Genomic DNA, 25,861 nt, shown 5'->3' on the forward strand with positions numbered 1-25,861 from the left:
GTTTACTTTGCCCAATGTAAACTATTAGCTGAGGGTTGGAGTAGTCTAAAGTTGAGGAATAAAGGTAGAATATTATCATGTTTATTTGCATTTAAAGTGAACATGAGTTAATCATGAAACCTCAGTAATTGACTGGAGTATAAAATTGGATGGTTTGAAAATATGAACTAATCCCATCTTAGCTTTATTTGATCTTAATGATCTTCTTTGATAAATAAGCATTGTTTAAAGACAAAACTAGGATGTCTGAGCTATCTAAAATGTCAGGCTCATTTTTACTTCAGTGTATATTTTAGCCTTTTTAGTCTGATTATTAGCTAAGTTCTATACTAATTGGGTTGTCTGGTGAGAAATGCTGACTTCCTGTTGTAAAAAAGAAGTGGAATATGGGGCATTAACTGTTATCCACTAGTGTTAGAGTTGAAATAGCCTGTAATCTTCTCCCTTCTTTTAATAAGTGTTAATTTATAGAGCATACATTTGGATATACTCTTAATCATTTGTATTTTCCTTCAACAAAGTGTAGTTTTAGCCATATTTCTTATCTATATTTGTATCCATCTTTAGTATAATAGAAATGTAAAGGTTCTTAGAATATTAGCTTTCTGCTCTGAACTTAAAGAATTCTTATTTGCTCTAATAATATAGTTAGGCTTTATGGAAATAACTGAGAAATTAGGAAATATTTTTCTTTAGAAATTAGAAAATAATAAAGTAATAGTCTTTTGTACATTTATTTTTATAATTAAAAATTCTCATTTCTTGAATATCTTCATGGTAATTGAGTGATTTGGTTTGAGGAAAATGAACGAGTTCCAAGTGTAAGATAAAATGAAACTCTATCCCATATTTTAGCATAATTTGAATTATTTCATTTAACTGACAGATAATTTATATATTTAAGTGCTTTGTTAGAAGTATACTGAGGTGGGGCTCCTTGGTGGCTCACTTGGTTGAGCATATGACTCTTGGTTTCGACTCAGGTCACGATCTCACGGGTTTGTGAGCTCAAGCCCCACATAGGGCTCTGCCGCTGACAGTGTGGAGCCTGCATAGGATTCTCTCTTTTTCCCTCCCTCTCTCCCTCTCTTTCTCTCTCCCTCTCTCCCTCTCTTTCTCTCTCCCCCTCTCCCTCCCCCCCTCCTTCTGTCTCTCTCCCACTTGCACACTGCTCTTTCTCTCCCTTCATCAGTAAACAAACATTAAAAAAATAAAAAGAAGTATACTGAGGTACTGTAAGATCACAAGAATAGTTATATAGAAGTTTCAAGTCCACTTCTTTTGTGTTGGTGGTGGTGGTAGTTCTAATTGATTTGATCAGTTTTAGAAATTCTCAGTTGTTTGAATTCAATATCAAATTCTCAATATGCACTGTGGCACAACCATCTTCTGTTGAAGGTTCAACTTAATGTAAATATATATCAGATACTTACTGTTTAAAAGTTGAACTTGATTGTAGATCTTTAGGCATAGTAATATAAATGAGCAGTACTTTATTGTTATAATTAAGTCTTGTTTAAAGAACTAAACTTTTTAAACAATCTTGAAGAAGCTATTACAGTAGTTTTAAAATTCAACTTTATTGATATAATTTACGTACAGTAAAATTCATCAATTTTAATAGAATGGTGAGTTTTGATAACTCTTCAGTCATTTAAGCACCACCACAAGCAAGATACAGAACATTCTCATCACCCCAAAAATCATCCAGTGTATTATCATTAAGTATGGTGTTAGCTGTTGGGTTTTTCATAGATGCTCTTTATCAGGTTCAGAAGTTCCCTTTTCTTATGTCCAAAATCGATGTTGATTTTGTTGTGATTTTTCTTCCTTTGTTGAGGTGATCATATGGTTCTTTTAAAAGTCTGTTTAGGGGCGCCTGGGTGGCGCGGTCGGTTAAGCGTCCGACTTCAGCCAGGTCACGATCTCGCGGTCCGTGAGTTCGAGCCCCGCATCAGGCTCTGGGCTGATGGCTCAGAGCCTGGAGCCTGTTTCTGATTCTGTGTCTCCCTCTCTCTCTGCCCCTCCCCGTTCATGCTCTGTCTCTCTCTGTCCCAAAAATAAATAAACGTTGAAAAAAAAAAAATTTAAAAGTCTGTTTAATGGTAAATTATATTAATTGATCTCCAGATGTTAAAAACTTGCATCCCTGAGATAAACGCAACTTGGTTATAATGTTTTGTCTTTTTTATATGTCACTGGAGTTAGTTTGCTAAAATGTTAAGGATTTCTGCTTCCTGAGGGATATTGGTCTATGGTTTTCTTGAAGTGTCTTTGTCTGGTTTTGGTATCAGAGTAGTAAAACGGACACCACAGACTTGAATCTATTTTCTAAAAAGGTTGTACAAGATTGGTAATAGTTCTTTCTTAAATTTGATATAATTCACCAGTGAAACTGTTTGGACCTGGATTTTTATTTCTGAAGAGGTTTTTAACTGTGGATTAAAGTTTTTTTTAATGTTTGACAGAGGTCACACATGTGTGCAAGTTGGGGGAGAGGCAGAGAAAGAGAGAATCTCAAGCAGGCCCTACACTATCAGTGCAGAGCCCACATGGGGCTTGACTCATGATCAGGTCATGATGAGATCCAAGACCTGAGCTAGAATCAAAAGTGGAATACTTAATCAACTGAGCCACCCAGGCACCCCTGGATTAAATTTTTTAAATAGATACAGGGATGTACAGATTTTTTATTTCTTCTTGAGCAAGCATTGGTTTTCAAGGAGTTTGTCCATTTCATCCAGGGTGACAGAAGATTGTTTATAACATTCCTTATCAGTATTTTAATGCCTGTAGCATCTGTAGTGATGGCTTCTCTTTTGATTTTGTATTACTAATTTGCGTTTTTTTCCCCCCTCGTATTAGAGATTTGTCAATATTACTGATCTTTTCAAAGAGCCAGCTTTTGGTTTTATTGATTTTTTTTTTCCTTTTGTCTATTTTTTAATTGAGTGAATTCTGCTTTTAATTCCCTTTTTCAGCTTTCATTTGGCTTCTTTTTAGTGTCTTGAAGTAGAAGCCTAGATTAATGATTTTGACCAATCTTATTTACTATAATATTTTCTGTTAAACATTTTCCTCTAACCTTGTTTTAACTGCATGCCACAAATTTTGGTGTTTACATTTGCATTCAGTTTCGAATACTTTGTAGTTTTCCTTTTGATTTTTTTTTTAAATTTAACTCATTGGTTATTTTTTTTTTTTAATTTTTTTTTTTAACGTTTATTTATTATTTTTGGGACAGAGAGAGACAGAGCACGAACGGGGGAGGGGCAGAGAGAGAGGGAGACACAGAATCGGAAACAGGCTCCAGGCTCCGAGCCATCAGCCCAGAGCCTGACGCGGGGCTCGAACTCCCGGACCGCGAGATCGTGACCTGGCTGAAGTCGGACGCTTAACCGACTGCGCCACCCAGGCGCCCCTCATTGGTTATTTTATAAGTATTTTATTTCTGAATATTTTCCAGGTATTTTTCTGTTACTCATTTTTAGTTTAATTCTCTTGCAGTTGGAAAACAGCAGTTTGATTTCACTGTAAATTTATTGAGATTGCTTTATAACCCAGAATATAATCTGTGTATGGTGGGACCTTGAGTAGAATGTTCATTAAGATTTCAGGTGAAGGGTTTTGTAAATGCAAGTTAAGAGGTCACATTCTTTGAGAGTACCGGTCAAGTCTTATATATCCTTAGTGATGTTTTTGTTGTTGTTGACTTGTTTTTTTTTAATTACTTAAAGAATACTAATGAAACCTGTAGTTGTGATTGTATAGGTCTTTCTCCTTTCAGTTCTCTTAGGTTTTGCTTCATGTGTTTTGAAATTTTAGTTAGGATTATGTCTTCTTTATGAACTGAGCTGTTATTATTATAAAGCACTCTCTTTATGCTTCATAATACTTATGAAGTCTACTTTGTGTAATATTAATATAGCCAATGGTATTTTCCTTGAGTAATGTTTGTGTAGTGTGTCTTTTCCATCCTTTTAGCCTATTTGTATCTTTATATTAGTGATGTACTAGTATTTGAAATATGTATCTTTAAACACAGTTCATTATCAAATATTACACCACTATCATTTATAATTTAAGAACCTTGTAACAGTATATTTAACCTTCTGATCCCTTTTTCTTTTGTTACACATTTTAATTATATATTTTTTTCTTTTATTCTTTTTTTTAAATTCCAGTATAGTTAACATGCAGTGTTATATTAGTTTCAGGTGTACACTATAGTGATTGAGCCATTCCAGAAATCACCCCATGCTCTTCATGACAAGTGCACTACTTAATCCCCATCATTTATTTCACCCATCCCCCTACCTACTTCCCCTCTGGTAACCATCAATTTGTTTTCAATAGTGAAGAGCTTGTTTTGGGGCATTTGGGTGGCTCAGTTGGTTGTGTCCAACTCTTGATTTTGGCTCAGGTCTTGATCTCCCAGTTTTTGTGAGTTTGAGCCCCAGGTCAGGCTCTGCTGATGGTGCAGAGCCTGCTTGGGATTCTCCCTCTCTCTGCTCTTCCCCTGCTTCTGCTCTCTCTCTCTCTTTAAATGAATGAATGAATGAATGAGCAAGCTTCAAAGAGAGAGTGTGTTTCTTGGTTTATCTCTCTCTCTTTTTTTCCTTTGCTTGTTTGTTTTCTTTCTTAAGTTCCACCTGTGAGTGAAATCATGGAATTTGTCTTTCTCGGACTTATTTTGCCTAGGATTTTACTCTAGCTCCATTCATGCATTACAAATGGCAAGGTTTCATTATGACTTAATATTCAATTGTATATATATACCACTTCTTTATCCATTCATCTGTCACTGGAGACTTGCACTGCTTCCATAATTTTGCTGTTGTAGATAATGCTGCAATAAACATAGGAGTATATATATTCCTTTGAATTTGTGTTTTTGTATTTCTTGGGTTAAGTACCTGGTAGTGCAATTGCTAGATTATAGGGTAGTTATATTTTTAACTTTTCAAGGAGCCTCCATACTGTTTTCTAGAGTGGCTGGATCACTTTGCATTCCCACCAACAATGCACAAAGGGTTCCTTTTTCTCTGCATACTCCCCCAACACTTGTTGTTTCTTGTGTTACTGATTTTAGCCATTCTCACAGGTGTGAAGTGATACCTCATTATAGTTTTGATTTGCATTTCCCTGATGGTAAGCGATGATGAACTTCTTTTCATGTGTGTGTTGGCCATCTGTATGTCTTTGGAGAAATAAATGTTCATTTCTTCTGCCCATTTTTTAAATGGATTATTTGGTATTTTGGGGTGTTGAGTTGTATAAGTTCTTCATATATTTTAGATACTAAGCCTTTATTGGATATGTCATTTGCAAATCTCTGCTCCCATTCTGTAGGTTGCCTTTTAGTTTTATTGACTGTTTCCTTTGCTGTCTAGAAGCTTTTTATTTTTATGAAATCCCAATTTTTGCTCTTATTTTTCTTGCCGAAGGGGACATATCTAGAAAAGTGTTGCTGTAGCTGATGTCAGAGATGTTATTATTGCCTGTGCTCTCTTCCAGAACTTTTATGGCTTCAGGTCTCACATTTAGATGTTTAATCCCTTTCAAGTTTATTTTTGTGCATGGTATGAGAAAGTGGTCCAGTTTCATTCTTCTGCATATAGCTGATCAGTTTTCCCAGCTCCATTGGTTGAAGAGACTATTTTTCCTATTGCATATTCTTTCCTCCTTTGTTGAAGATTAATTGACCATATGATTGGTTTATTTCTGGATTTTCTATTCTGTTCCATTGCTCTATAATTCTACAGTATGTTTTAAACATCACAGTATATATTTATAATTTTTGCTTTGAAGAGATAATAATTGTTATTTTTAAAAGATATTTTCTTTCAAAAGAAAGAAAATATTGCAGTATAAATCTTTTTATTTAACAGCTTTACTGAAATATTCATATATTCTATAGTTCACCCATTTAAAATGTACAGTGCAGGGGTGCCTGAGTGGCTCAGTTGGTTAAGCATCCGACTTCTGCTCAGGTCATGATCTCACGGTTCATGAGTTCCAGCCCCACATTGGGCTCTGTGCTGACAGCTCAGAGCCTGGAGCCTGCTTCAGATTCTGTGTCTCCCCTATTTCTGCCCCTCTCCCACTCACACAAGTGCACACGTGCTTGCGCTCTCTCTCTCAAAAGTAAGTATTTAAAGAATTAATAAAAAAAGTGATCTCCAACGTTTCAATGCAGCCATTTACTGTTTTAAATACATACATACATACCTACATAAATAAAATGTACAATTCATTGGTGTTTTAGTACACAGAATTATGCAACTATCAGTGCAACCCATTTTAGAGCATTTTCATTACCCTAAAAAAGAGCCACATACCTATTAAGCCATGACTTCCTATTGCCCATACCCACCCACCCTTAACTTTCTGTCTTTTATTGATTTAACTGTACTGGTCTTTTTGTGACTGGCTTCTTTTAATATAATATTTTCAAGGCTCATCCATATCATAACATCCAGTAACACTTAAATTTTATTGCTCAATAATTTTCCATTGGTGAAAATTTTCCATTTGGGTTGTTGATACTTTCTGAATATTGCTGCTATGAACATTCCTCTATAAGTTTTTGTGTGGACATGTTTTTCACGTGAGTATATATCTAGACATGGATTTGCTAGATAATATGGTAAGTCTGTGTTTAACTTTTTGAGAAACTACCACTGTCATACAAACTAGCTGTATCATTTCACATTCCCACCAATAATATATGAGTTCCAATTTCTCCACATCTTTGCGAATACTTATTTTCCTCTTTTTTGATTATAACCACCCTAGTGAATATGAAGTGATATCTCATATGGTTTTCATTTGCATTTCCCTGGTGACAAATGATGTTATGCATATTTTCAAGTGTTTATTTTCATATCTTTGCATATCTTCTTTGGAGAAATATCTATTTAGATCTTTTGCCCCTTTTTAAATAGAATTGTTTATCTTACTTTTAAGGGCTCTTTATATATTCTGGATACAAGTTGCATTGAAGTATGAGTGGCAAAAATATTTTCCCAAAAACACATTCCTTGATGGTATCTTTTGAAGCACAAAAGTCAAAAATTTTGATGAAGCCCAATTTTTTTTTTTTTTTTTTAATGTTTGTTTAAGGGTTCCTGCAGTGGCTCTGTCGGTTGAGCATCCAACTTCAGCTGAGGCCATTATCTCGTGGTTTGTGAGTTTGAGCCCCTCATTGGGCTCTCTCCTGTGAGCACAGAGCCTGCGTCGGATCCTCTGTCTACCTCTCTCTCTCTCTCTCTCTCTGTACTTCCCCTGCTTGCACTCCTCTCTTCTCTCAAATAAATAAAATTTAAAAATAAAAACAAAGTGTTTATTTTTGATAGAGCACAGGTGGGGGAGGGGCAGAGAGAGGGACAGAAGATGCAAAGCAGACTCTGCGCTGACAGTGTGAGCCCTAGGAGGGACTTGAACTCAAACCACAAGATGATGGCCTAAACTGAAGTCAGAAGTTCAACTGATGGAGCCACCCAGGTGCCCCATGATGAAACCCAATTTTTTATGATTTTGTCACTGTTAATGGTATGATGTCTAAGAAGTTTTTCCTCAGTCCAGGATTACAGAGATTTTTATTCCTGTATATTCTAAGAATTTTACTTGCTAGTGCTCTTACATTTAGGTCTGTGATTCATTTTGAGTTTATTTTTGTCTGGTAAAAGAAAAGGTCCAGCTTGATTCTTTTGCACTCAGATCTCCATTATCCAAGCACCATGTATTGGATTTCCTTGTCATTCTTTTTGAAAATCAGTTGACCATAAATGTGAATATTTTTGGGCTTCTCCTTATAGTTCACTCATCTATATGGTTATCCATATATGCTGGTACCTCTCTATTTTCATTGCTGTAGCTTTGTAGGTAAGTATTGAAATCAAGAAATATTGAGTCCTCCCACTTTGTTCTTCTAAGTATACAGTTATAGGCTAATGGATTTTTTCATTCAGCTTTCTAAAGACTGTTCATTGTCTTTTTCATGATATCTAACAGTTTGCTGTTATTCTTTTCTGTGTTCCTCTGTGTGTGATGTGTTCTCCTTTCTCCTAAAACTCACAGATGCTTTTAAACAAACAATTTTATTTAAAATGTTCCTTAACATGTGCTTTTTTAAAAAAAGAAAATACTTCTACTTGAGGTTTCTGGACCTCCTTGGATCCTCTTGGTTTGAAATTTTGAAATTTGTAAAATTTTAGGCCAATGTTTATTGAGATACCTTTTTTTGTTGTTGTCTTACTCCCCCTACTTCTGTTCTGGACTCTCAACTACATGTATGTTAAACCTTTTAAAAATTTCCCACAGCTAACTAAAAGCTGTTTGTTTTGTTAAGCCTTTTTTTCTTTCTGTGTTTCATTTAGACTGTATATCTATTGTTTTGTCTTCTAGTTTATTGATTTTTTTTCTGTATAGTCAAATCTAGAAGTTCCATTTAAGTCTGTTTTTACTGTGTGTCATTTTTCTACCCATCATGTTGGTGGGGTTTTTTTTGTTTTTGTTTTTTTTACAGCTTTGAGTATACTTAAAAAATTTAGGGATGCCTGGATGTCTCAATGGGTTACGTGCCCAACTTCAGCTTAGGTCATGATCTCACAGTTTGTGAGTTCGAGCCCTGTGTCGGGTTCTGTGTTTACAGCTCAGAGCCTGGAGCCTGCTTCAGTTTCTGTGTTTCCTTATCTCTCTCTGCCCTCCCCTGCTAGCACTCTGTCTCTCTGTCTCTCAAATAAACATTAAAAGAAGTTTTGTTTTTTGTTTTTAATTTATAATAATTGTTTTAGGTCCTTGTTTTACTACTCTTCCGTATTTCATTTCTGGATATATTTTTTTTCTGTTGGTTTTTTTCTTGATTATGAGTAACTATTCTTGGTAGTTTTGGTTTGATAACAGATATTTTGAATCTTACATTATTGGGTGGTGAGTTTTCTAAGTGGTCTTTTTAAAGAGTGTTTAAATTGTTTTGTCATGTGTTAAGTATTTGTGAATCAATTTGATAATTTCTAGGCTCATATATGTAAGTTTGTTTTGGTGAATCCAGAACAGCTTTTATTCTATTGTTTATTTAGATCTACAATAAGGTGAGAACTTGACCCTATATCCTGTATATTAAAGGTTTTCTGAGAATGGAACTTGAACTATTCTCTGCCCCATCCCCAGGAAATTTCCTTTCCTACATTTGGAGTATTCAACCAAAGATTTTTCTGCACATATCTGAGGGTCTTTCTCTGTGTATCTCAGCTTCTTTTTTGGTACTCTACCCCTTAAATTTTGGCCTTCTCATCCTTTTTGAACTCCCGTCTCCTGTCTTCTCAACTCTGGTAGACCATTGTGCTCTGTTGTGATTCTACCTTTCTGTATGTTATCTGAAAGCTTTTTCCAGGCACTAAGTTGGATTATTCAGACAGTTTAACTTATTAGCTGTTTTTTTCCCCCACAGATCACTGTTTTGAATTGCCTGTGTCTCAATGTATGAAAACTTGTTTTATGTAATTTTTCCAGTTTAGTTCTTTGCTGAAGTAGAGCAGTTTGCATAGTAAAGTCCTTCATGGTGGAATCAGATGTTTCTATAACAGTTTTTTGATAGTACTGTATAAGTTGTGTTAAGGTCTAGTTGAGAATGACCCTTGAAGTATGAGTGTAAGTTGAAAGTAGACAAAAGTATGTGGAGGAGAGAGATTAAAAAGAAAGGGAATGATAGACTTCTCTCAGGGATTAGTATGATAACCTGATAGATAATGAGCTTGAAAGATAACTCAAAAGTGCCCCTCATATTGCAGGTAGGGCAACTGTAGGTGTACCATTAATGAAAACAGAAATTGTAGGATGAAGAGTAGAAATGATATTTTGATAATGGATTCATATTATGTACATGTTAAATCTTCAGTTGCCTCTGGGTAATCCATTTAAAAGCCCCAAGACTCCACTGGCTGTGTGGCTATGGATCTTTGGAAAATGGTTTAATCTTAAGATTTTGGCAATTGTCATTGTATAGATATTAATGTAAGTTATGTGTAAGCTATGAAATTCAGGGTGAACATACAGAGTAAGAAGAAAAGTTCAGCACAAATAAGCTGTGCAAAAGAATGGAGCTCTAAAACTCCAGAGAGAAGAAAAATTTTAATAAAGAAGCATCGTTATTAACATTGAATATAAAGTCAGGCGACTTAGAATGATACTTTTTAAAACATTTTTGTTGACGTAAAATTCATATGACACAAAATTAACCATGTAAAAATATACAGTTCAGTGACATGTAGTGCATGTACAGTGTTGTGCAACCACCTCCTTATCTAGTTTCAAAGATTTTTATCACCCTAAAGGAAACTATACCCATTAAGTAGTTACTCCTTTCCCTATTCTTTTTTTTTTTTTAATTTTTTTTTAATGTTTTTATTTATTTTTGAGACAGAGAGAGACAGAGCATGAATGGGGGAGGGGCAGAGAGAGAGGGAGACACAGAATCGGAAGCAGGCTCAGGCTCTGAGCCATCAGCCCAGAGCCCGACGCGGGGCTCGAACTCACGGACCGCAAGATCGTGACCTGAGCTGAAGTCGGATGCTTAACCGACTGAGCCACCCAGGCGCCCCACTCCTTTCCCTATTCTTAATTGGGCCCAGGCTGGCATCCCACCTACCTGTTTTCTGTCTCTTTGGATTGACTTATTCTGAATATTTCATACAAATGGGATCCAATATGTGACTTTTTGTCTGTCTTCTGTTACTTTGCTTAGTGCTCATTTATGTTGTAGCATTTCTCATTGTATGGATATACCACATTTTGTTTATCCATTGATAAGTTGGTGGACATTTAGTTTGTTCCACCAGTTAGCATTTGTAAATACCGCTGCTGTAAATATCCATATACAAACATTTGTTTGAGTGCCTGGTTTCAGTTATGTTGGGTACATACCAAGGAGTGGAATGTTGAGTCCTGTGGTAATTCTTTGTTTATCTTTCTGCATAGCTGTCAAATTATTTTCTACAGTGGATTCACCATTTTACATTTCCACAAGCAATGCACAAGAGTTCAAATTTGTCCACATTCTTGGCAAATGGGAAAGGCGAAATAAGATTATCAGCAGGAGGAGGTGTACTGATAAAGCAGGAAATTCAAAAACTATAAAATGTAGGAAAAATCCACAGTCTCTAATAGGAATGCCTCAACAGATTCTGAAGGTAGCACACTTTCAAAACCAGAGAAAATTTTCATTAAAATACCATTTTAAAGGAGGAGATGAAAAAGAAAAAAAAGGGGGGGGAGGAGGAAATGCTTAGAAATCTACTGTGAGTCAGGAAAACGTGGCAGACTTAGCCTTAGTTGTGCTTTTGGTTAGCCAATGAGATTCTCTAAATATTGGTCTGAAAATTGCGTTTTATTGCACACGTCAGTGATGTGTGAAATAATTGAAGTGTATGAGTCTTTGTTTTATTGCTGAGGTGAATATAACTGTATTAACTAAAAGCCTTTTTATTTAAACTTCAGCGTTCCTACTTGCTGTTTGGAAGAACTCCCATTTTTTCATCACTTGAACATTTTTTCACAAATATTGTTACCCTATGTCTTCTCTCCTCTTTTGACTTGCCTACATTTCTGAGTCCATTTTTAAGTTCATTTGCTTGCATACTTCCTCAGCCCCCACCATGTTACTCACTTGTCAAAACCTCAACCTTGGTTAAACTAACCCCCTGCCTACTCTGTCTTGGACCAGCAAGTGGGTTATGGCTATGGATAAACATAAACCATGTATTTCACTTTAAGTATATAAATGCACATCTGAAGAAATCCTACAATTCCTTAGTTTGTTCTCCTAAAGGATTATTTCTTTTTTAAATAAGTATTTTGTCTTCATTTTTTTCCTCATACTTTGGAACATATTTAGATCTTCACAAATGTTACAACGATAGTATGGCTAAACATTCATACACCTTTCACACTTATTTTTGTCACATTTCTTTTTTTTTTTTGTCAAATCATTTCAGTAAGTTATGAGAGATTATCACACTTCACTCTTAATGAATCTTTTAGTGCGTATCTCCCAAGAACTAGGACATTTTCCCCACATAACCACAAGTGTCACCTTCAGGAAACTTAACATTGATAAAATTTCCTCTGTTGTCCCATATATATACATATATATATCCCATTATATTTGGTCGTGTGTGTGTGTGCATATATATATACATATATATATACACCCATATATATATATATATATACATATACATATATACATGTGTGTATATGTGTGTGTGTGTGTGTGTGTGTGTGTGTGTATGTATATATGTATATATAATAGGATATTACCTCCTAAGAGCTTTTTTGTTCTTTCAGTTCAGATCAAGTCAGGAAGTTCCCTAGACTTGTGTGTGTGTTTTCATGACACCTTTTTTGAAGACATTAAGCCTATTTTTATAGATTGTTCCTAAATTTTAATGCCTGGTCAGGTTTAATTTAAAACATTTTTTGGCTACATAGGGCTGATGTATCCTTCCTAACACATCATTCTAGGAGACCCATGATGTCAGTTCCTAAAGGACTTTTTATGTTGCTTTTGAAATTCTAGGCTTTCAGGGCACCTGGGTGGCTCATTCTGTTGGGAAAATCAAGATGGAGCCCTGCGTTGGGCTCCACACTGACAGCATAGAGCCTGCTTGGGATTCTTTCCCTTCCCCCATTTGTGCATGCATGTTCTCAAAAATAAACTTTTTAAAAATGGAAGTCTAGGCTTTTATTAACCTCAGTAGTGTTGACGAAATGCTAAAAGTTGGTATCATTGACATCTGAATTTAATGATTCAAGTGTGACCTGTTTATTTTTGATCTAGCAAGGAGGAATTATAAGTTAGTAGTCCCTTAAAGAATTTCTTTAGTTTTAGTATGTTGTATCTAGCAGAAACTCCTTGAGTCTTCAAACATTCAATATTGGCATTTATCCTTAAGATTTTCTGGTATATTAATACTACTTTTTATGGTTTATGGCTCTGGAATATGTTTTTATCTGTTAGCTGGAACTTTGTCTTCTTGAAGTAGCTAGTCATTGGGCCTTAGAGTAATGCTTTGTTGTTGTTGGTTTTTATACCATAGCCATTAGATAATAATCTTGATGTAAGGACCCTGAGCTCGTAAAACCCATGGCTGTGGTACATATAATTAAGTCCTTACTTAATGTTTAAACAGTTTTTTCATAATAACTATTTGTCCTTGTGACATTAGTTATACATGAATAATATTTTAGTCTTTATTTTCTAAGCTACAATTAGTGTTTGTTGTTTTTCCATACAAAGAATGCATGATAAGTGCAAAAGATGAGAAAATGGAGGCATTTGTGCTACAGTGAGATTTCTTAATTTAAATATGTATCAACTGAATAATTTGCATTATGCAGAACCCCCCCACTAAGTTATAATATCCTGAAAACACGAGTTTTGCATTGTAATAATAACATGATCAATATGATACACAGTGTGCAAGATGTTCTCTGGTTTTTCTGTGGAGACTATTCTTAGGTGAAAGCTATTTCAAATGCTTTATATGTATAGTAAATTTTTAGTATTCTATAAAATAACTTGTTCATTTAATTTTCATGTCTCTATGAGTTGTGTGTATAGTTACTGTATCTAGAGGTGGAAACAGGTTTTACAGAGTTGGAAACAGGCTCAGAGAAATTAATTAATGTATATGAGGTCACACAATTGGATTCTAGCTCCACTTAAAATTACTGCTTACAAGTGACTTTTGATAATCAGAGTTGTTTTTTATTGTTAAGGAAAGGAATTATCTCTTTCATTATAGCCAGAAAAAAATACAAATAAGTCCAAAAAAACCTGAAAAAAACACTTGTAATTTTATGATCATGAGATAAGTTTTATTTTTGTACATATTTTTACAATATATAATACACTTTTAAACATACTGTAGCTTTTTCAAAAGGGGATAATTAAACAAGGTTTTGTAATATTTTTTTAATGTTTATTTTTGAGAGAAAGAGAGAGACAGAGCACGAGTGGGGGAGGGGCAATGGGGGAGAGGGAGACACAGAATCTGAAGCAGGCTCCAGGCTCTGAGCGTCAGCACAGAGCCCAGTGTGGGGCTGGAACACATAAACCGTGAGATCATGACCTGAGCCGAAGTCAGATCCTTAACCAACTGAGCCACCCCAAGCACCCCTGTAATGTTTTTAGTACACAAGCAACATCATTCCATGCAATAAGATAGTTGTCTTTGGAATTACTTTTTATGACCTGTCATATTCTAACATCTTGATAATCATAGTTTGTTCAATTATCCTATATTTCTGAATTAAGTCTCCACAAACATTCACTATTGGCAGTTATCCTTTCATATATACATGTTTATATGCTTGTATTTCTGGGTTGTTGTTGTTTTTTCAGGAAAAAATGTTAAGACACAAGTTTTCTATGTGCAACCCCTAATGGTAGAAAGTATGTAACATAAAATAAATGGGGAGATAATATATTGAATGTGACAAACTAATTACTGTAACTTGTCTAATGTGTGACCTTGAGAAAGTCATTTCACTCTTCAAAGCTTGTTTCCTTTGACATTAAGGCCTCTAGTCAGTTATATTGAACATGGAATGAAAATGATGCCTGAACTAAATTTTTTTTTGATTTAAGTAATCTCTACACCCAACATGGGGTTCAGACTCACGGCCCTGAGATCTAGAGTTGCATGCTCTACCGACTCAGCCAGCCAGGCACTCCGACGTTTAATCATTATAGTAAAGAAAGTAACAAAATGAAAGATTAGAAAACTATTGTTGTTTTTTCTCCTATATTAAAGATTTAATGGCTAGGAAATATAGTGACGTTTTAATTCAGTAGATTGAAGTTATAATAATTAAATAGTAAATAATAAAATAATAATAAATACTGCCTTTAGCCTTATTATTCCTGTAGTAGCCTGTGCCTAAAATGTTACTTACCATTGCTAGAAGATTCTTACTCCATTGATGTTACTTCTTCTTTATAAGCTTGATGCATAGATTTTTTTTTTTTAAAGAGGAATTTTAGGTTTACAACAGAAATTTCCCATATATTTCCTGCTCCCACATGTGAACCCCACCCCCACCGCACATTACCACCTTTACTCACCAAAAAGCACATTTTTTTTACCAAGGATAAATCTACATTAACACATCAAAATCACCTAAAATTCATGGTGTACATTAGAGTTCACTCTTGATTTTGTATATCCTATGGGTTTGGACAAAAATTCTCTGTGCTCTTCTTCATCTCTCTCCCACTATCCCTAACTCTACCGTAGGCAACAACTGATCTTTTTATTGCCTTCCATCATTTTGCCTTTCTACACTATCATATAGTTGGAATCATATAGTAAGTAGGCTTTCCATATTGGCCTCTTTGACTTAATAATATGCAATTTAAGATTCTTCCATGTCTTTTCATGGCTTGATAACATTTCTTTTGGTACTTAATAATATGCTAGTTTGTTTAGCACATACCTACTGAAGGACATCTGAGTTGCTTCCAACTTCCAGCAGTTATGAATACAAATGCTATGAACATTGTCTGTAAATTTTCATGTAGACCTAAGTTTTTAACTCCTTTGGATAGATAACAAGGAGTGTGATTGTTGGATGGTATGATACATGTTTTGTAAGAAATGCCAAACTCTTCCAAAGTGCCTGCAATTTTGCATTCTCACCAACAATGAATAAGACTTCCTGTTGTTCTGTATCCTTGCCAGCAATTGGGGTTGTCAGTGGTGTTATTCTAATAGGTATGTAATGGTATCTCATTTTAATTTGCAGTTTTCTAGTAATGTATTCTGTGGAACTTATCTTCATACATTGTTTGCCATCATCATATCCTTCTTCATGGTGTCTCTTAAGGTCTTTGGTTTGTTTTGTAATAGAGTTTTCTTATTACCGAGTTTGGAGAGATCTCTGTATATTTAGGATAATACTCCTTTATCAGATGTATCTTTTGTAAATATTTTTTCCCAGTTTGTGGCTTGTCTTCTAATTCTCAAGATATACTGTCTTTCACAGCACAGAAATTAAAGTCCAGTTTATCAGTATTTTCCTCAGGGATTGTATTTTAAAAGCATCACCATAACCAAGGTCATCTAGGTTTTCTGCTATCCTCTAGACATTTTATAGTTCTGTGTTTTACATTTAAGTCATTTAATTTTTTACATTTGTAATCCATTTTGAGTTCATTTTTGTCAAGGTTGTAAGGTCTATGTCTAGATGCTTCGTTTTTGTTTTTTTAATGTAGATGTGTAACTTTTGTAGCACCATTAGTTGAAGAGACTATCTTTGCTGTGTTGTATTTATTGCCTTTGCTCCTTGGTTGAAGATCAGTTGACTTTTAATAGATTTCTGTTTCTAGGCTCTCTATTGTGTTCCCTTGATCTTTTTGCGGGTGCTTTCCTCAATAATACATTGTCTTGTTTACTAAAGTAGCTTTATAGTAAGTCTTAAAATCAGGTAGTGTGAGTCCTCCAACTCTGTTCTTCTCTTGAATATTGTGTTTGCTTTAAGTTTTGACTTAATCTTTATATAAAATTTAGAATCAATTTGTTGGTATTTATAAAATAATTGCTGGGAATTTGGGATTGCATTGAATCTGTAGGTCAAGTTGAGAAGAACTGACATGTTGACAGTATTGTGGCTTCCTATCTATGAACATAGGATATCTGTCCACTTAACCTAGTTCTTGGAGTTTTATTCATCAGAGTTTTGTGGTTTTCCTTACATAAATCTTACTCATGTTTGTTGATTTTTTATATAATTTTGGGGAATGCTAATGTAAATGGTATAATGTTTTTAATTTCAAATTCCATTTGTTCATTGATATATAAAGAGAACAATTGACTTTTATATATTAACCTTGTATCCTGCAGTCTTGCTGTAATCACTATTAATTCCAGATTTTTTGCCTATTGGTTTTTTACATAGATGATCATGTCATTTCTTCCCAATCTTTATGCTTTTGATTTCCTTTTCTTGTTTTATTGCTTTGGCAAGTATTTCTAGGATAATGTTGAAGGGCATGGTGAGAGTAGACATCCTTGCCCTGTACCTGATCTTAATGGCAAAGTTTCTAGTTTCTTACTGTTAAGTATGATTTCAGCTGTAGGTTTTTTACAGTCTTTATCATATTAAGGAAGTTGTCTATTCTTGGTTTACTGAGAGTTTTTATCATAAATGAGTGTTAGATTTTTATCAAATGCTTTTTCTGAATATTGGTATGATTGTGTGATTTTTCTTTAGTCTAATGATTTAATGGATTGATTAATTGATTTTTTTGATATTGAACCTGCCTTGCATATGTGGGATAAATCCTACTTGGTCATAGTGTATAATTCTTACACATTTTTTTATTAAGTTTGCTAATACTTTGTTGAGGATTTTTGCATCTATTTTCATGAGAGATACTGGTCTGCAGTTTTATTTTCTTAAAATACTTTGGATTTATAAGTTTTTTAGCATGTAAAAAATCAGCTTGAGATTAATGGACATATTACCTCAGCATTTGTTTTAAGACTCAACTGACATGTTGAATTATATACTGTCTTATTTTATTTTTTCTGTTACATGCATATTCTAATACATAGCACATAGTAGGCATTGTATTAAGGGATATTAAATTCTGTTTCAAATCAAAACATATCATAGTAGGTGTCCACATGTTCATATTTTTTCTGCATTCATGAAGTACACCATTAATTTGAGGAAGATATAGCTGTCCCATTTAGTGTTCATCTCATTTATGCATACTCTGTTAGACATTTTGTTTTAGGCTTGGGGCATCATGTCTAAGAGAATAACTGCCAGATCTTTTTCTCACATCCCAGTGTTTCCTGTATTCCTGACTGCCTACTAGACATTTCTATTTGGGTGTAATATCTTGGGTTTTATTAAAATTTAGTTAGTTTTCCCCCAAGCCACTTCCTTCTCTTAATTTCCTTTTTTCTGATAGTGCCAGTTTGTTTTTCCCAGTTTTATGGGCGAAGGCATTTCATTAATCTGAGTCCTCTTTCACCCTTTGTGCCCACTCATATGCCATTAATTGCTAAGCATTGCCCTTAGTATTTTTCTTACATCTCTTCTCTAGTGTCACTACCATATAAAGATCTTTTTTAAAAAATCACATGTATACTGTTATTGCTTCCAATCCCTACCCCCAGATGTCTCTTCTACTTAAAAATATTGAGCCCTTAGGAGAAATCAAAACAACTGAATTCCATAGCCTAAGAATTGCTTTTAAAATCTTAAATTATTTTGGTGCAAGAAACTAAATGCAAAAAATACGCTTAATTGAAAGCATACTCATCTGTGGAAGCCAAGAGTCCACCCCAGTGGACTAGAATTCAGGTAATAGTATTATCTGTTTTTCTGTGTCCTTTTCTCTCTCTTAGACTTACCTTGTCTATTTACACATCCTATATTTTTTGTTTTAATTTTAATTACATATTAAACCTAACCAGATATCTTTTAGTCGCCAATTCGAAATTCTCAGAAGAGAGAATCTTGTGAGTACAACATAGCATATTATATTGACTAGTTTGTTGGTTTAGCATTACCAGATAATCAAATTATTTAATTTTTTAAAATAACCAGGGGCACCTGGGTGGCTCAGTCCGTTAAGCATCCAACTTCAGCTCAGGTCACTATCTCACAGTTTGTGAGTTCGAGCCCCGTATTGGGCTCTGTGCTGATAGCTCAGAGCCTGGAGCCTGCTTCAGGTTCTGTCTCCCTCTCTCTCTGCCCCTCCCCCACTCACACTCTGTCTCTCTTGCCTTCAAAAATAAATAAACTTTAATAAATAAATAAAATAACTGATTAATGTAGAATATGTGTTGTTTTGTCTAAATGTATATTGCATTGTGCAGTTTTCTTGAAATACAATTTTGCCTTGATACTACTTTTGACCCATCTACCTCCCTCTGTGGTTTTTACATTCTATCCAGCAATAAGAATACATTTTTTATTGTATTGATATAAGCTTGAATAAGCTTATATCCTACCAATTATTCATTTTTTTCCCCACAGGAGCTTTTTAGGGTGGGTTTTTTTTTTTTTTTTTTTTTTAGGTAAAAATCATATAACCTATAACTTAACCATTTGAGAAGAGTACAATTCAGTAGCATTTAGTACATCCACAATGTTGTGTAACCATTCACCTCTAATTAGTTCTAAAATATTTCATCACTCTAAAGGAAATCCTGTACCCATTAAGTATGCAGTTATTCCTCATATTCCACATTTTGTTCATCCATTCATGGCTCTTTGGGTTACTTCTGTTTTGTGTCTCTTGTGAATAGTATTTTTATGAAGATGTGTGTACAAGTATTTCTTTGAATACCTGTTTTGAGTTCTTTTAAAGTATATGCCTAGGAGTATGTCTAACTTTTTGAGGAATAGGCCGTACCATTTTATATTTCTGCCACCAGTGTATGAGAGTTTCCATTTCTCCACATCCTTACCACCTCTTGTTGTTTTCCTTTTTTTTTTTTTTTTTTTTTTTTAGTATAGCCGTAATTCCTTCATTCCTGTGTATGAAGTTACACCTCTTTGTGATTTTGGTTTACATATCCCTAATGGCTAATAATGTTGAGAATCTTTTCATGTGCTTGTTGGCCATTTGTATATCTTTGAAGATGTATCTTTTGCCAATTTTTACATTGGGTTGTCTTTCTGTTGTTTGGTTATGAGAGTTCTCTGTATATTCTGGGTATTAGACCCTTATCATGCAAATGATTTGCAAATGTGTTATCCCACTTTATAGGTTGTCTTTCTTCATAATGTTTTTGATGCAAGTTGTGAACTTGGTAAATGTTTCTGATGAAGTTGTAAATTTTCATAAAATTTATTTTTATTTTGTTCCTATTGTATTTTAAGATACATGTCTGCTTATTAACATAGATTTATAATTCTTGTTTCTTGCATTTTTTTAATCCTAGAGAAAAAGATGCTACAAATCAAAATTGCAATACTACTGGTTTATAAAAAAATTATCTGTAACTACTTTTATTTTAGTTATTTTTTTGGTGTGACTTCAGGTTAGTGTCTGCATTATTTCACCTTGGAGGACTCTAGCATTTCTTGATAAACTTTGTCAACTTCTGTTTACCTAAAAATGTCTTAATTTTTTTCTTCATTTTTGTTTTGCCAGAATTCTTGGTTGATAGTTACTTTCAGGACTTTATATCATCTTACTGCCTTCTGGCCTCTGGTTTCTGAAGAGAAATAAGCGTTAATCTTAATGTGGATTCCTAGGATATGGTTAAGTTTCTCTTGTTTTTTTTAGTGTACCTCTTTTTGAGTTCATCCTGCTTGCAATTTGTTGACATTCTTGGATGTATGCATTTGTGGGTTGTTGGGTTTTTTTTTTTTTCCATATTTAGTTTTAGCCATTATTGCTTTAAATATTTTCCTTTCCATTTAGGAAAGCCCTTGCACATGTGTTGGTAAACTTGATGGTGTCCCAGAAATGTCTTAGGCTCTGTTCATTTTTCTTCATTCTTTTCTCTTTTTGCTCCCAGACTGGATAATCTCAGTTAACCAGTCTTTAAGTTCACTGGTTATTTCTTCTGCTTGCTAAAATCTGCTCTTAAACCTTGCCAGTGAAGTTTTCATTTTTGTTACTCTACTTTTCAGTTCCAGAATCTCTTTAGTTCTTACTATAATTTCTTTGTATTTATTGATACTCACTTTATTGTCATCCCTCTGGTTCCTTTCACTTCTTTGTTCATGCATTTTTTTAAAGAGTTGATTTAAAGTCTTTGTGTAGTACAAAGACTGGGTTTCCTCACAGACAGTTTCTGTTCATTTCTTTTTGTTCCTTGAGCATACCATATTGTTTCTGAGCATACCAGTTTTGTTTCTTTCTATGCCTTTTAATATGTTGTTGAAAATAAGGGGTTTTGAATTTTGTGTTATCTCTGGATATCAGATTCCCCTCCCTTACCAGGGTTTTTGTTGCTGTTTATTGGCTATGTTTGCTTGTTTGGAGACTTTCCTAAACTACTATTTTAAAGTCTGTATTCTTTGTCATTTGTGGCCACTGAAGTCTGTATTCCATTAGCTTAGTGGTTAGCTAGTGTTTTGACAGTTTGTTTAAATGCCTGAAGTCATTGGGAAAAAAATTCTTTCCAAGTCTTTGCACATTGTGTTCGCTTACTCTTTTAACACTTACCCAGGCCATTTATAACTCTGCTTGAGCCTTCACTTCCAGCTTGAGCAGAGCTTGTGGTTAGCCAGAGGTGAAAGTTTCTGATCTTTTCAGGCATTTTCTGAGGATGTATCTGGCTTTCGGCATGCATGTGGGCTTCTTGATTCCCCCCATATACGTAGACGCTTTTAAACTCCGTAATCCCCCACTGTCTCCTTTTGCCAACATCTTCCATGATAGGCTTTCCCTCCCATCGCTGATCCTGTTGTTCCTGTCTCCACATTGCTGCAGCCAGTACTTGTGCCTTTACATGCCAGTGAAGCCACCTCAGCCCTGGGAACACTTCAAGTTGAGTGAAACATGTAAAAAGCCCTTGTGTTGTTCCATCTAGGAGACTGGTCAAAACCCGTCACCATAGTTCCTTAAGAATAAGATCTGTATTGCTTCCTCTGGCACTTGTAACCTTTGCCCAGAGTGCAGGCTGCCATCATCATGGTTGTTGCTAATCTGAAGTATAAGGGTATGGTGGGTGGATAATTAAAAGCTGCTTTCTTCACCAAGCCTTCTAATGGTTGTGATTTTCTTTTTTTTTTTTTTTCTTTTACTAGATTTCATCCTTTTGCAAAAATTGATACACTTTTTGACAGCTCATTAGTTGCTTTTTTGAGGGAAACAAGCCCTGAAATTCCCATTTCCATCTCTTTACTGATGCCATTTCCACATGGACGCATTTGTCTAATTTATGTGTTATTTACACATTTTACTTTTTCTCTTACACACTGTAATCTATTTTGTGACTTAGTGTTATTTCATCCTGAAGGTACAGAAACAGGCTTTGAAACTCTTATTCCATTTTCTTCATTAGCATCTCAGATAGAGCTTGGACCATTTTAGAACTTCAGATACCAATAAGTTTGTACAGCACAAGGGTTAGTTACTTTTCTAATAAAAGAAAAAAAAAGGATTTGGCTTAAAGTTATTTTCAATTTCTACATTTTTATATATAGTTTCAGAATATTGGAATATATTTCTAATGCCTTTATTTATTGCTTGGAGACTCATGATAGATACCTTGGGTGATTTTAAGTCCAAGTAAAACTTTGATAATTCACATCTTGATAATTGAGTTGGGGATGTTTTTTAATTTTTTTTTTACATCATTTAATTATTAGTAAATGGAAGACAAGATTTTTAGTGTAGATGATTAAATACCTTAAAATTTTCACTAAACAAGTAATACTAAATGCTTATCTCTGTTAGGAATTGTCAACCTCAGTTAATGACATTTGGAGCTATTTAATCCTTCATGAGAGGAGCAGTCCAGGATATAATTTAATTTAGGTGTATTGCATTTAGTGATCATGTCTTTTTCAGCCCATTTATTTAATTTTTTAGATGTTTTTATTTATTTTTGAGAGCGAGAACACATGAGCACGAGTGGGGGAGGTGCAGAGAGGGAGACGCAGAATCTGAAGCAGCTCCAGGCTCTGAGCTGTCAGCACAGAGTCCAGTGTGGAGCTTGAACTCGTGAATGGTACGTTCATGACCTGAGCCTAAGTCAGAGGCTTAACTGACTGAGCCACCCAGGCTACCCTTTTTCAGCTCCTTTAATTAAAAAGAATTTTTGAGATTATCTTCAGACTTTTAGCCACTAGTTTTAGACTTCATTGATTTTTTTAAATCTAATTTCTCCTGTGTTTATTGGTTGACATTTCACTATATAAATGAACTACTCGTCTCCCTCAATTTGAATATCATGTTTCCTCATTATTAGATTTGAATTATGCATTTTTGTTAGAAATACCATCCAGGTTGTTGTATCTTTTTAAGTATGTCATAACCTGTTGAGACAGTGTATCAATTTGTCCGAATAATTTTGATTATTTGTTGGTGTCTGCCATATTTCTTCATTGAAATTAAAACTTTAATTTAGTAACTTTTTATTTATTTATATTGGTATGAGTTCACCTGTTCTTGTATTCGATGAGTTATAATGCATTAATGTTACTCAGATCATCCTAGCTTAGACTCCTTCATGAATTCTATGTCCTTTGAAGATACATCTCTATAATTCTTTAAGTACTTCCTCAACTTTCTGGCACAAGATGTACCAGGCATGGCTTATACTTTCCCTGATTCATCCTTGGAATCCACCTTTCTCCAAACGCTCTGGTTTGTTTTGGTAGAGAATGGTATTTAGAAACCAATATTGGGGCTACTTCTGGACCATCTCAGCAAAAAAAGCTAAGAAAGCTAAGAAATATATGTATGTATGTATCTATACTTATTTCTGTAGCAGTTTGTTAAAAACCATGAATTTATGTTGTTACCTTCAATTTTAATATAACACCATACAGTACATTTAATTCTAGTTCCCCTTTTGTTATTAATTCCCTTCTTGAACAGTGAGAATCCATGCTCCTTTTATTCTTCACATATTTAATCATTTGCTCAAGTCTGAAATATGCAAAAAGTATACATACTACTCTAGATTTGAAACCTGCTAAGTAGAGTTCAATAATTTATCACAATTTTTCAAAATTTTTTAAGGTCCAGTTACATAGAGTGAAGTTCACCAAACTTAAGGGTACACTTAGATTGACATGTGACAAACTCATTCCCCTGTTTAATGCACACACCTGTCAAGATACAGAACATTTTCATGACCCTTTATGTATCTTTCCAATTGCTTTTCCAAACCACCCAAGGTAACTCGTCTAACTTCCCCCAGCCCCCACTTATAGATATGTATTACCTTTTTTAGAACTTGACATAAATGGAATCCCATAAATAAATTCTTTTGTGTCTGGTTTCTTTCAGTAATCACAGGTGAATTCATGTTGGCTATGTCAGTAAAACCTTGTAACATTTAAATAACATTAGGGGCGCCTGGGTGGCACAGTCGGTTTTAAGTGTCTGACTTTGGCTCAGGTCATGATTTAACAGTTCCTGAGTTTGAGCTCCATGTCACCTACTGTGCCAACAGCTTGGAGCCTGCTTCTGATTCTTTGTCTCCCTCTCTCTGCCCCTCCCCTGCTCACCCTCTGTCTCTTTATCAAAAATAAATAATAAACATTAAAAATTTTTTAATATAGCAACATTAGCCCATGAAACTTTGTCAGATTGGATTTTTGCTTCCTTTTATATGTTTATGAATTTCTGAATATTAACATTTTCCTCCCAGCATGAGATATACTTCATTCTTCTTTCATATTGTTACGTATTCTTTGTAAAGACTAAAATAATGCTAATAACTAGGTAAGAAATTAGAAGGAATTAAAAATACATTGTCCCATGGAAGCTGTGACATTGGTCAAGGAATAAGTTTGAGATAATATACTTTTTCATTGATTTGGTTTGTTTTTATTTTTTTGTAACTCCTGTGATCAGAAGAGTATATAATTCCTTATGAAATTGAGTCTTTTTTAGAAGTACTTTAAGAAACTTCCTGTTGAGCACAGACAATAGGTATAGACTTTTGGCCAGTGACGTAAATGTTAGGTCTTTTTTTATTGTCCATAATTCCCTGAGGCCTTTCTTTTTTCATTCTTTTTCCCCCCTCCTTTTCCAGTATAAATTTCTTTATGTTGTTTAGTCTCTGTAATTTCTATTGATTTATTTTCAAGGTCACTCGTTCACTGCTCTGTCATCTCCATTCTATTTCTTTTCCTTAGTTCTAAAGTTTCTAGGTCTTACTATATTTCTGATTTTTTATGAAACTTTCAATTTTTTCGTGTGTTTATAATTGTTCATTGAAATATTTTATGATAGCTGGTTTAAAATCCTTGCCAGATAATTCTACAGCTGGCACCTTTGTATTGGTATCTGTTAATTATCTTTTCTCCTTCATGTTGGAGATTTTCTTGGTTTGTGGTATGATGAATAATTTTAGCTTTATTATTGTATCCGGGTCATTTTGGATATTATGCTATGAGACTTTGGATCTTCTATTTTAGTGAACCTCTTCTGACTGCACCAGCAGTTGGGGATGAAAGCCCTGATGCCCTACTTGGTCTCCATAGGCCTCTACTGACACTACCATGGTGGGGAGGGTAATTTCCATCTTACCTCTAGATTCTGGTCTCTATTCACCCCTATTGACACCCCAGGAAGAGGAAGGGGGGGGGGGTGTATGCCATTTTTACCGCTAGGTAGAAGTGGAATTCTGATCTCCCTACTGGGTTACCACTTGTGTGTGAGGAGTGGGTTTCATGGTCTTCGGCTAGAGGAAGGCAGTTGTAATAAAAAAAAATGTTTTGTTTTTGCTTTCTAAGGCTACACCTTTCACAGTCCTTCCACTTGAGAGAGCAAGCTTTTCTTGTGGTTGGTTTTCTTTTATTTTTTCTTTCTCTTTTTTTGCCTGTGCTATGTGATATTTCTGGGTTGAAGCTTCTCTGTTGTCCAGTCCAGTATGTATGAGGCAAAAAGAAACCCCAGAGAACTCACTATCATTTTGTTCTGCAAATTCCAGTGTCATTAGACAGTCTGTCTTCTCTCCACCATTCAGAATCTTGATGTTTGCTTTTTATATATTGTGCTCAGGAATTTTAGCTATAATTAGTGGAAGAAATAGGAAGAAACATGTTTTTTCATTTTGCATGGAACTGGATGTCCAAAATGATTTAAGAGAAAAAGTGGTCCATTAAGAATTTCAAAACAAATGCCCCAAAATTTTTAATT

The 25,861-nt window shown here is 34.6% G+C and overlaps 1 protein-coding gene across 5 annotated transcripts in view; it reads left to right on the top strand.

Moving 5' to 3' along the window:
* Window positions 1-25,861, top strand: part of ARHGAP5 (Rho GTPase activating protein 5) — an 81,627-nt gene that overhangs the window by 42,380 nt on the left and 13,386 nt on the right. Inside the window, exon 4 of one of the 5 annotated variants that reach the window (XM_040476890.1) lies at window positions 24,002-24,029. The exons of 3 other annotated variants lie outside the window; for them this stretch is intronic. In XM_040476890.1, coding sequence (XP_040332824.1) covers window positions 24,002-24,029 — 28 coding nt within the window. Of the gene's footprint in view, window positions 1-800; window positions 824-24,001; window positions 24,030-25,861 lie in introns of those variants that run through there. One more of the 5 variants, XM_040476891.1, reaches the window with a different exon arrangement.

The sequence above is a fragment of the Herpailurus yagouaroundi genome, unplaced genomic scaffold (assembly GCF_014898765.1).
Source record: "Herpailurus yagouaroundi ecotype Mexico unplaced genomic scaffold, PumYag 141, whole genome shotgun sequence".
In the NCBI taxonomy this organism is placed as follows: domain Eukaryota; kingdom Metazoa; phylum Chordata; class Mammalia; order Carnivora; family Felidae; genus Herpailurus; species Herpailurus yagouaroundi.